Source organism: Schistocerca serialis, chromosome 8 (assembly GCF_023864345.2).
Source record: "Schistocerca serialis cubense isolate TAMUIC-IGC-003099 chromosome 8, iqSchSeri2.2, whole genome shotgun sequence".
NCBI classification, from domain to species: domain Eukaryota; kingdom Metazoa; phylum Arthropoda; class Insecta; order Orthoptera; family Acrididae; genus Schistocerca; species Schistocerca serialis.
Genome location: NC_064645.1, coordinates 146,760,272 through 146,772,333, shown reverse-complemented (window position 1 = coordinate 146,772,333; position 12,062 = coordinate 146,760,272). Strand labels below are relative to the sequence as shown.

The window sequence follows — 12,062 nt, the reverse complement described above, 5'->3', positions numbered from 1 at the left end:
AGCTTACTCCTATTTTACTCATAATTTCTAACATATTGCATCATTTCACACTGTCGAACGCTTGTTCCATGTCGTCGAACCCTGTGAAAGTGTTTTAATTTTTCTTCAGTCTTGCTTCCCTTAACAACCACAATGTGAGAGCCGCACGCGGTGGCCACGCGGTCTAGGCACCTTGTCACGGTCCGTGTGGCTCTACCCGTCGTAGGTTCGAGTCCTCCCTCGGGCATGGGTGTGTGTGTGTAGTGCATAGCGTAAGTTAGTTTAAGTAGTGTTTAGGCTTAGTGACCAATGACCTCAGCAGTTTGGTCCCATAAGACCTTACCACAAATTTACAGAATTTTCCACAATGTGAGAGCTGCCTCTCTCGTGGCTGTACCATTCCTAAAACCAACTTATCATCTGATAGATCCTCAATTTTCTTTTCCATTCTTTTGTTGTTATTATTGTCAGCAACATGGATGCATGAGCTGTTAAACTGACAGTTGGCTAATTCTCCCACTGATCGTCATATAATAGATACTCAATTTTCTTTTCCATTATTCTCTATATTATTTTTTTGGCAGTTTGGATATATGGCTGTTAAGCTGATTGTGCGATAATTCTCGCACTTGTCAACTCTTGCTATATTTAGACCTGTCTGGATGATGGTTTTTTTTTTTCGAAAGTGTGATGGTATATTGCCAGTCTCATACATTGTACACACCTACCTGAACAGCAGTTTTGTTGCCACTTTCCTCAATGATTTGAGATATTACGATGGAATTTTGTCTATTCCTTCTTCCTTATTTGATCTTATATTTTTCAAAGTTTTTTTTTTAAATTCTAACTCTAACTATCGACTATTTCTTTTCTGACGACTCCTATCTCTTCTTCTATCACGTCATCAGACATGTTCTCCACGTCACAGAGGCCTTTAATGTACATTTTCTGCCAGCCGAAGTGGCCGTGCGGTCCTAGGCGCTGCAGTCTGGAACCGCGAGACCGCTACGGTCGCAGGTTCGAATCCTACCTCGGGCATGGATGTATGTGATGTCCTTAGGTTAGTTAGGTTTAACAAGTTCTAAGTTCTAGGGGATCAATGACCTCAGAAGTTGAGTCCCATAGCGCTCAGAGCCATTTGAACCATTTTTACATTTTCTATCTATCCGCTGCCTCCCCTGCATTTAACCAAGGAATTCCCATTGCGCTATTAATGTTACGACCCTTTATTTTAATTTCAACGAAAGTTGTTTCGACTTTTCTATACGCTGACTCAGTCCTTCCGACACAGATTTCTTTTCCAATTTCTTCATATTTCTCATACACCCATTTCGCCTTAGCTTCCCTGCACTTCGCATTTATTTCATTCCTAAGTGACTTGTATTTCTTTATTTCTGAATTGCCTTGAACAAGTTTTTTGCTTCCTCCTTTCGTCGATCAACTGAAGTATTTCCTCTGTTACCTATGGTTTCTTCGCAGTTTCCTTCCTTGTACCTGTGTTTTTCTTTCCAACTTCCGTGATGTCCTTTTTAGAGATGTCCATTCCTCTTCAACATAACCGTTGTATGCAGACTATCTGTAACTGCTTAATCAGTTATGTTGGCCACTGATGCATCGTATACAGGGTGAAAAGTATTTAAACCGACAGACTCTGGGAGGTTGTAGGGGACATCAGAATAAATATTTTTCCCTAATGTCATTTTTCCCAATGAGGATTATTTAAACCGGTGGAGGCCGTAATATGCTCTTCAGTTGTAGGCAACTGCTGTCCACCAGTGTAGTAGTGCATTTTCTCTGTTCACTAATGGAGCGATACACCTGGAGCGAGTACACTGGTATGATTGGTACGTACTACGTAGCGCACCACAACGGACGAGCTGCACAGCCGGTTTATCAACAACAATATCCTAATCGCCGTATCCCGCATCATACGACCTTTGCTGCTGTGTACCAAAGTCTGCGTGAGACCGGGTCATTTAGCAGATTACCTTGACAGGGACGCCGTCGCACGGTAAGAACGCTGCAATTTGAGGAAGCTGTCTTGCAGCATGTGGAGCGGGATCCTTCAATCAGCACTCGTGCAATTGCACGTAACATGGGGACGAATCAGACGAATGTAAGAAAAGTCCTTCGAGAGCAATCGTTACGTCCATTTCACTTACAGTGTGTCCACAACCTGGAACCAGTTCATTATCCACTCAGAGCACTGTTTCGCAGTGGTGCCTGGAACAGCGTGAAATGCATCGTACATTTCCATTCTCTGTGTTGTTTACCGATGAAGCAACGTTCGCACGTGATGGAATCTTCAACATGCACAATTCGCATGTTTGGAGTGAGGATAACCACCATGCCACAGTTAATAGCGCTCATCAAGTGCGGTTCTTCGTTAATGTGTGGGGCGGTGTTGTTGAGGACTGTTTTATTGGGCCGTATCTGCTACATAGGCCATTAAATTGCAGGCACTATTACAATTTTCTCGCCAGAGCATTGACAGAATTGCTGGATGACGTCCCGCTCCTTACAAGACAACGCATGTTGTTCCAACACGACGGGGCGCCGGCACATTTTAGTCGTCGTGTGCGTCGATTCCTGGACCGACGGTTTCCAGAAACGTGGATTGGCAGAGGTGGTCCTGTAAGATGGCCTTCTCGATCCCCAGATATGTCCCCTCTGGACTTTTTGTGTGGGGAGAGATGCGCAACCTTTTTCACGCAACTCCTGTTGCATCAAAAGAGGATCTGGTTGCCCGGATAGTAGCAGCAACGGGAACAAATCAGGATACCCCTGGGGTTTTTGCCTGTGTCAGAGAGAACATGATCCGACGGTGTAACCTTTGTTTACATGTCAATGGAGGCATTTTTGAACATCTACTGTCATTGAAATTGGGTTGTGTTAATGTGTTGTCTCTTGGTCATAAAAAAAATGGAAAAGTGTTTGTTGATTTAATTAATTTGCCGCCAGAGAAATCTTCCTCTGCTGGTTTAAATATTCCTCATAGGAAAAAATGACATTAGAGAAAAATATTTGTTTTGATGTCCCCTACAACCTCCCAGAGTTTGTCGGTTTAAATGTGTGTGAAATTTTATGGGACTTAACTGCTAAGGTCATCAGTTCCTAAGCTTAAACACTACTTAACCTAAATTATCCTAAGTACAAACACACACACCCATGCCCTAGCGAGGACTCGAACCTCCGCTGGGCCCAGCCGCACAGTCCATGACTGCAGCGCCTTAGACCGCTTAAAAAAAAAAATCTCATTTTGTTCGTTTTCGTTTCTTGTATCTGCTCGGGGCGGACGTCGCAAGACATCCGTTTCAGTTCGTCGTTGATCCATTAACTCAAGTTTCTTTATTACAGAGGGTAGCTAACCGTCTGACCGAACACGCTGAGTTACCGTGCCGGCTATGCGCTCGGCTAATCCCGCGCGGCTGTCGGTTTAAATACTTCTCACCCTGTATATGGAGGTGATAAGCCCTTCAGCATCAACTAAGGCCTGAAGATGATTCATTGAAGCGCCGAAACTGGTACCTACATAGTAAATGACACAAAGAGGACGGCTGTAGGTGTTTCATTTTCTTACTGGAGTGAACGGCTCTAGTCCCCCGGACCTCCAGTCAAAAGGTTGGACATACAAGAATGTCTTTGGGTTTTCTGGTGGATTAAAAGAATCGCGCCTTTAAGTTCGTACCAAATTTTGAACTTCTGCAAAACTTCGCAAATTTTGGAGATTTTGCGTTATTTATGTGTAACACTTCTGGCACTAAATGTAACTGAGTTTTCTCTTTTGATGCTAGTCAGTTGTCAGGATGAGCATTACTGCAAAGGGTATTTGATTCTAAAGCTTTATGTCAGGGTGAAAAACACAAAATAAAATACTTTTTCTTTCTTAACAACATGTGGGCAGGGTGGGTTCTTCCTTGGCTCCGGTATGAGGTAGAATGAAACAGCATTTTTACATAAGATAAATTTTATTGAAGATTTGTACAACGCTTTTCTTACTGGATTGTCCTGGCTGGGTAGAGCGGCAGCTGTGTCGTTTGTGAAGCCTTCTGCTGCGGCAGCGGCGGCGTCTGATTACGCCTGACGGTGTGTATTTCGTGTCGCCGTCTCGCCCAGTTGACTGGAGACGCGCATCGTGGTGACCCGTTTAATTATTGAGAACGAAGTCGTGAATCGGATGGTGATACCTCGGATGTGGCGTCCCAGTGTTTCTCTTCTCTAAGCGGCCGCGTGTGTCAGTGTTGTGCGACGGCCAGCGGAGCGGCGCGGCGGGCGAAGGCTAGTGTCCCGGACTCGAACAACAGACTCCAGCTTGCCAGTCCTCGGCTGTCCGATCTTCATCCCAGCTCACAGGTGATTGCTGATGTGAGGCCGTCTCCTTCCCGTCCTCACGAGTCACCCGGGTACGTAAAAATCAGTCTTCAAATACCTTTTACTTCTGTCTTCTGGCGGCGAAGCTGCGGCTTGCTATTCCATCACAGCGGCGGATTTGGTGCTTCTGTGTACGATGTAGTCTCTTCCTGCATGACGGTCTTCAGCTCCGAAACTGAACTGAAACTACTCTTCTTGTCGGGCCCACTGCGTCTCGCGTATTTATTCACTTCAGTTCTCTGGAGGTGAACGACTTCACGGTCATTGCCTCTTCTGTCACGTTGAAAAGCTTCTCGAAGAATCTTCTTAACGTTGGTCATTAGCTCTTGGAATGTAGGCGAGGGCCGTTGATCACATGTGACAATTGAGGAACACGTGAGCCGGTCGGGCGATGCCCTGACGGCCGAATCGACAGTTTCCGCTCCTCTCCTGAACGTGCTGACTTCAAGCGCCGGTCATTGGCACTGCTGCTTTGTCCGCTGTTTGCCAGTGTGTAATTCTTCTAAACTAAACTAAGTTTTTCATTTATTTTCTAATTTATACTTCACTTCACATTGATTTCACTAATTTATTAACCTACCTTAAAACTAAACTAAGTTTTTCATTTATTTTCTAATTTGTACTTCACTTCACATTGATTTCACTAATTTATTTACCTACCTTAAGTACCACTCAACATTCCTCCACTCTTCGGAGAAATTCGCCCTCGAATTTACCACTCAACATATGGCATGCTACTAACAAGGGAACCTCCCCATCGCACCCCCCTCACATTTAGTTATAAGTTGGCACAGTGGGATAGGCCTTGAAAAACTGAACACAGATCAATCGAGAAAACAGGAAGAAGTTGTGTGGAACTATGAAAAAAATTAGAAAAAATATACAAACTGAGTAGTCCATGCGAAGATAGGCAACATCAAGGACACTGGGAGTCAAGGAGCGCCGTGGTCCCGTGGTTAGCGAGAGCAGCTACGGAACGAGAGGTCCTAGGTTCAAGTCTTCCCTCGAGTGAAAAGTTTAATCTTTTACTTTCAGTTGATGTGACAAAGTCTTGCGTTTTCATCACTTTTTTGGCAGTGATTATCACATCTACAAGAAAACCTAAATCGGGCAAGGTAGAAGAATCTTTTTACCCATTCGCTAAGTGTACAAGTTAGGTGGGTCGACAACATATTCCTGTCATGTAACGCACATGCCGTCACCAGTGTCGTATAGAATATATCAGACGTGTTTTCCTGTGGAGGAATCGGTTGACCTATGACTTTGCGATCAAATGTTTTCGGTTCCCATTGGAGAGGCACGTCCTTTCGTCTACTAATCGCACGGTTTTGCGGTGCGGTCGCAAAACACAGACACTAAACTTATTACAGTGAACAGAGACGTCAATGAACGAACGGACAGATCATAACTTTGCGAAAATAAAGAAAGTAAAATTTTCAGTCGAAGGAAGACTTGAACCAAGGACCTCTCGTTTCGCAGCTACTCACGCTAACCACGGGACCACGGCGCTCCCGAGTTCGTATTTTCCATGATGTTGCCTATCTTGCAAATGGACTACTCAGTTTATATATTTTACTAATTTTTTTCATAGTTCCACACAACTTCTTCCTGTTTTCTCGATTGATCTGTGTTCAGTTGTTCAAGGCCTATCCACTGTGCCAACTTATAACTAAATCTGAGGGGGGTGCGATGGGGAGGTTCCCTTGTAAGCAAGAAGCACTTTGTACATGAAAAACATACCGAACTGACTATGAACGAGAGTAGTGGTGGCTATTGTCGCAAGTGTGTCTGAACGCGTAGGTGGCCGGCGGCGCCCTATCCACCCCGCTGATGGACTACGTCGGCCGACGCACGATATTCTTCGTGACGAACGTGTTCCTCTCGGCGTCGCTGATAGCCCTGGGCGCGTACTTCTACCTGCGCACGGAGACGGCCACGGACGTGTCGTCCGTGGGCTGGCTGCCGGTGCTGTGCCTGTCGCTGTTCGTGATGGTGATGGCCGTGGGCCCGGGCCCGCTGCCCTACGTGCTGGTGATGGAGCTGGTGGCGCCGCGCCTGCGCGGGCTCGCCTCGGTGCTCGGCTTCTGCACCATCTGGGGGCTGGCCGCCCTAATGAGCAAGCTCTACCCCTTCATGTCCGACGCCATGGGCGAGTACGGCTCCTTCTGGTTCTTCGCGGCCGTCAGCATCGCGTGCACCGTCGTCGGACTGGCGGCGCTGCCTGAGACCAAAGGCCGGCCTCTGGACAGCATCCTCAGGGACCTCAACGGCGGCAGGAGTGTCTTCACCGTCAGCTCCTAGTTCCGACCGGCCGACGGTACGGCGATACGCGATCGTCTCCGTCAAGCTACGCGTACTGTAGTGCAAATTGCAGTATTTATACAATTCTTTCATAATGAAAGTATCGACATAGGTGTGCTACGCTACCTGACTATGTACGAATCACAGCCACGCACTCTATAATAAACATGCTGAAACGGCTCATTTGTTACCAACATCATAATCATCATCATCATGGTAGTCCTCCAGGCTGTCCGGTCTTCTGCCATCCTCTTCAGGTCTGCATAATTTCCTCTTCCCTTTATGTCGTCTATCACTTTGTATCTTCTTCTTCCTCGCAGTCTTCTCCACAAACCAATCCTTCCAAAGCATCTACTAGCAAGCACTCCCTTCTCAATGAATGTCCCAACCAGTTCTTTTTCCTTTCTCTTACAACCTTCAGCAGACATCTTCTCTCACCAACCCTTTCCAATACTCTTTCATTACTCACTCTTTCCATCCAGCTTATTCTCTCCATTCTCCTCCACATCCACATCTCAAATGCTTCTAACCTTTTTTCAAGCTCTCGTCTCAGTGTCCATGTTTCTGCCCCATATAGCGCCACACTCCACACAAAACATTTTCCAAGCCTTTTCCTTATCCCTTTATCTAATTTGCCACATAAGAGTCTCCTCTTTCTGTTGAATACCTCCTTTGCTGTGGCAATTCGAGCTTTCACCTCCTGGTGACATCTCAAGTCTTCAGTTATTGTGCTTCCGAGATATTTAAATTGACTTACTTGGCTAATGGTAGATTCTCCTATTTTAATATTGGACAGTCTACATCTTATACTGATGACCATACTCTTTGTCATAAAAGCGTACCTTAACATCTACGTCTACATCTATACTCAGCAAACCACCGTGAGATGCGTGGCAGAGGATACGTCTCATTGTACAAATTATTAGACTCTCTTCCCATTCCATTCTCGTATAGAGCGAGGGAAGAATGTTTCAATGCCTCTGCGTGTGCAGTAATTATTCTAATCTGATCCTCACGATCCCTATGTGAGCGATACGTAGGGAGTTGTAGGAGGGCCGCCGATGCACCACACTTTTTTCTTCAAAAATTTTTATTGAACACAATGAAATGTACACACAACAAAGGCTGAGGCAAAGCCAGGTCTCCGCAGTATCCTTTCTTCCAGGAGTGCTAGTCCTGCATGGTTCGCAGGAGAGCTTCTGTAAAGTTTGGAAGGTAGGAGACGAGGTACTGGCGGAATTAAAGCTGTGAGGACGGGGCGTGAGTCGTGCTTGGGTAGTTCAGTTGGTAGAGCACTTGCCCGCGAAAGGCAAAGGTCCCGAGTTCGAGTCTCGGTCCGGCACACAGTTTTAATCTGCCAGGAAGTTTCATATCAGCGCACATTCCGCTGCAGAGTGAAAATCTCATTCAAGACTGTTATTTCTTCCATACTACCTATTTTTCCACGTTATCTCCTTCCTCTCCTATGGCCTTCCTCCAGCGGGACACAAAGGCGTCTATACCCTGTCGGTTCCACTGCTTGTCCTGGGAAGCCGTTTCTTCACTGCGGGAATCACCTCTTCGTCAGCCCCAAAATGCCTTGCACGAATGGCATCTTTTAATGGCCCAAAGTCAAGGCTTGGCTTGGTTCAAATGGCCCTGAGCACTATGGGACTTTACATCTATGGTCATCAGTCCCCTAGAACTTAGAACTACGTAAACCTAACTAACCTAAGGACATCACACAACACCCAGTCATCACCAGGCAGAGAAAATCCCTGACCCCGCCGGGAATCGAACCCGGGAACGCGGGCGCGGGAAGCGAGAACACTACCGCACGACCACGAGCTGCGGACGTAAGTCAAGGCTGAAGAATAGATGTAGTAACACTGTCCAACCATTAGTGATGTGTTCCGAAGTCCTCAAACTTGTGTGTGGCCGAGCGTTATCATGTTGAATCAATCACCTGGGGTATTGACTGCATCCACACTTCCTTTGCTGACTGATAGCATCAGCGCCAACTGTCGAGTTATGTGTCGGTCTTCGCGAATGAGCACATCGGCAAGATGCGTGTCGTCAGATGTGACAGACGTGGATGGCCTCCCCGAATGCTGCAAATACTGGAGCTCTGACGAACCGTCATCTCGTAATGGCCTCGCCCTCTTTGTCCATCGATCAACGGTACTTCTGTCGATTGCAGATGCTCAACAAACGACACACAAACGTTTCTGAATGTTCCTAAAAGTTTGTTTCTTTGCACTAAGAAATTCAATGACGACACGCTGCTTGTAACATACATTACTTACAGACGCCATTTTGAAACATGGCTGCAGCTACGCTATTTGTTGGAGGTAACGAAAAATTTGCAAGCGCACTCCGGAAACTTCAAATAATGCATAGGGTAAGGTGGGGTAAATCCAACCTAGTAATTTATTGTGGCTATAAAACGCTTATCCGACGTTATATACGTTAAATTATAGGTAATATAAAGGAGCAACTGTTTGCACAATATTTTTGTTATACTATCAATAGTTTTTAAGGTATCCGTATTTTAAGGAACGTCCATTTTTGCCATTTGCATTGGTGGGGTAAATCCGACCCCCATTTGTTTCTTTGCACTAAGAATTTTGCACAGAAATATAGGGCGTTTCAAAAAGAAAGAGCAGATTTCAAACATTTATTTCTCAAAAACTACAAATGATAGAAACACAATTCCAACGGTCCTTCACTCAATATGAGTACCAAATGTTACACAACAAATATCAAAACTGTACCTCAATATGAGCACCATTTGTTACACGACAAATATCAAACCGGTATCTCATTTCTTGCCACACACGACGCAACTGGTCTTTAGTTACCGAATTCACGGCCGCAACAATTCGATGTCGTACCTCTTGAAGAGTAGCGGGCATAGGTGGGACATAAACACAGTCCTTTATGTACCCCCACAAATAAAAATCGCAGGGAGTAAGGTCTGGTGACCTGGGAGGCCGCAGACGATGACATTGATCTTGTGCTCCTGCTCTTCCAATCCACCGTCCTGGAATGGTGTTATTTAGGTACCGTCGTACAGGTTCAGAGAAGTGTGGTGGGGCGCCATCTTGCATGAAGATGAAGTGATTTGAATCTTCCTGAAGTTGAGGAAATAGCCAGTTTTCTAACACGTCCAGGTAAATGGTTCCTGTGATAGTTTTCTCCATGAAAAAGAAAGGTCCATAAACTTTGTTTACCGAAATTGCACAAAAGACGTTAACCTTTGGTGAGTCTCTTTCATGTTGAATAACGTCCCTCGGAGTTTCACTCGCCCAAATTCGTACGTTATGCCGATTAACTTTACCAGAAATGTGAAACGTTGATTCATCTGAAAAAATTAATCGTTCGGCAAAATTGTCCTCTTCCATGTCCTGTAGAATTGCAGTTGAAAATTCGAACCTTTTGTTGTGGTCGTCAGGACGCAATGCTTGCAATAACTGCAGTTTGTACGGCTTCATGTGCAGACGGTTACTCAGAACGCGCCATACCGTTGTTTTAGACATGTTTAGTTCGTGACTTGCCCGTGCCGTGGATTTTCTAGGGCTCCTTTCGTAAGCTGCACGGACACGCTCGACATTTTCATCCGATGTGCGTGGACGACCCGTGCTTTTTCGCTTGCAGATGCAACCATCTTCTACGAATCTGTGATGCCACTCATAAATTTGCTTATGACGAGGCGGCTGTTTGTTGAATTGACGGCGGAATGCACGTTGCACACCAACAATGGACTCTAACTTTGCAAATTGCAGCACACAAAATGATCGTTCCTGTGGTGTCGTCGCCATTTTCCTACAAACAAACGCCAGCGCCACTGCGGATTTGCATGGAACTTCTGCGCGGACCATTGAAAAACTTTGAACCTTTCTCTGACAAGAAACGTTTGAATTGTGTTTCTATCATTTGTAGTTTTTGAGAAATAAATGTTTGAAATCTGCTCTTTCTTTTTGAAACGCCCTGTAGTTCTAAATGAACGGTTCTTTGAGAAATAATTATAAGCAATTATGTTTTTTACATAAATGAACAAAATGTATTCAAAAAGTAACAATGTTTAGAGTACTAAATGTACTGGAAGTTAAATGAATGTAAATTTTAATTGAAAAAAGATGATTTCATTGCACAGTGGTTCAACAGCAATGTCGATCTCGGAATGTTAAAATCACGAGCGACAGCTCGTAAAGACATTCTCATTTGCATTGCAGCAATTGCTCGGTAAATATCGTTTTGATTGCATTTTGTCGTTTTTCGTTTGTAATTTCGTACCAATTTCCTAAAAATAAACAAAAATCCACTTTGTTTCCCTAAATAAATACTTCCACACACATAAACGATAAAAAATATGCGGTTGGATTTACCCCACCATTTAGCGGTCGAATTTACCCCACCATGTCATTTTTCATTTAACACACGCAGAACAATTTACACGAATTTCCAACAAAAACGATACATACACTGAATAGGTCACTAAATGCACTACAAAATCACTTACCTTTTGTTTTGCGATCGTTTTATTTAATAAGGTAAATCTAGTGATGCAATTTGCATAAGAATTACATTGAAACAATCGGAAGCAAATTGTTGTGTTTTGAGTGTCTAAATGTCAAATGTGGCAAAGCTGTCAAGATGACGTTTTCGTTATTTCGAATGCTCTATATGGTAACACTAATGCGAAATCGCTCCGCTCTGCCGTTTCTCACAAATAGAGGGCGGTCGGGTTTACTCACCGGGTCGGATTTAGCCCACATTATCCTATATAAAGTTTCGCATTCCTACCATTGTTGTTGGCTGAGAAAAAAAAAGGTGGTGCATTACTTTCTGGACGACTCTTGTAGTATATTCCTAGAGACATCATTTAAATGTCCGCAGCTCGTGGTTGTGCGGTAGCGTTCTCGCTTTCCACGCCCGGATTCCCGGGTTCCATTCCCGGCGGGGTCAGGGATTTTCTCTGCCTCGTGATGACTGGGTGTTGTGTGATGTCCTTAGGTTAGTTAGGTTTAAGTAGTTCTAAGTTCTAGGGGACTGATGACCACAGATGTTAAGTCCCATAGTGCTCAGAGCCACATCATTTAAAGGCGGTTCTCGAAACTTTGTCTGGATAGTTTACGTCTATCTTCAAGACACTTCCAGTTAAGTCCCTCAAGTATCTCTGTGACTCTCTCCCACGGATTAAATAAACGTACGGCCATTCTCTATATACCTTCAATATCCCTCCTATTCCTATTTGGTACGGCTCCCACGCGCTTGAGCCATATTCTAGAACCGGTCGCACGAGTAATTTGTAAGCGATCTCCTTTATTATAATATGAACATTTAGCTACATGGAACACACAGACATCCATTTCCGAGAAAAAGCTGTTGTCGAATTTTGTAGAGTCACGACAACAGATATATGTAAGAAG

General features: G+C 44.6%; 1 protein-coding gene across 1 annotated transcript in view; it reads left to right on the top strand.

Annotated features, from left to right (window-relative positions):
• Nucleotides 1-6,660, top strand: part of LOC126416880 (facilitated trehalose transporter Tret1-like) — a 31,396-nt gene extending 24,736 nt beyond the window's left edge. The window contains exon 4 of the mRNA XM_050084764.1: nt 6,151-6,660. Coding sequence (XP_049940721.1) covers nt 6,151-6,651 — 501 coding nt within the window. The 3' untranslated portion in view covers nt 6,652-6,660. The remainder of the gene's footprint in view (nt 1-6,150) is intronic.
• The last annotated feature ends 5,402 nt before the right edge of the window (nt 6,661-12,062 follow it).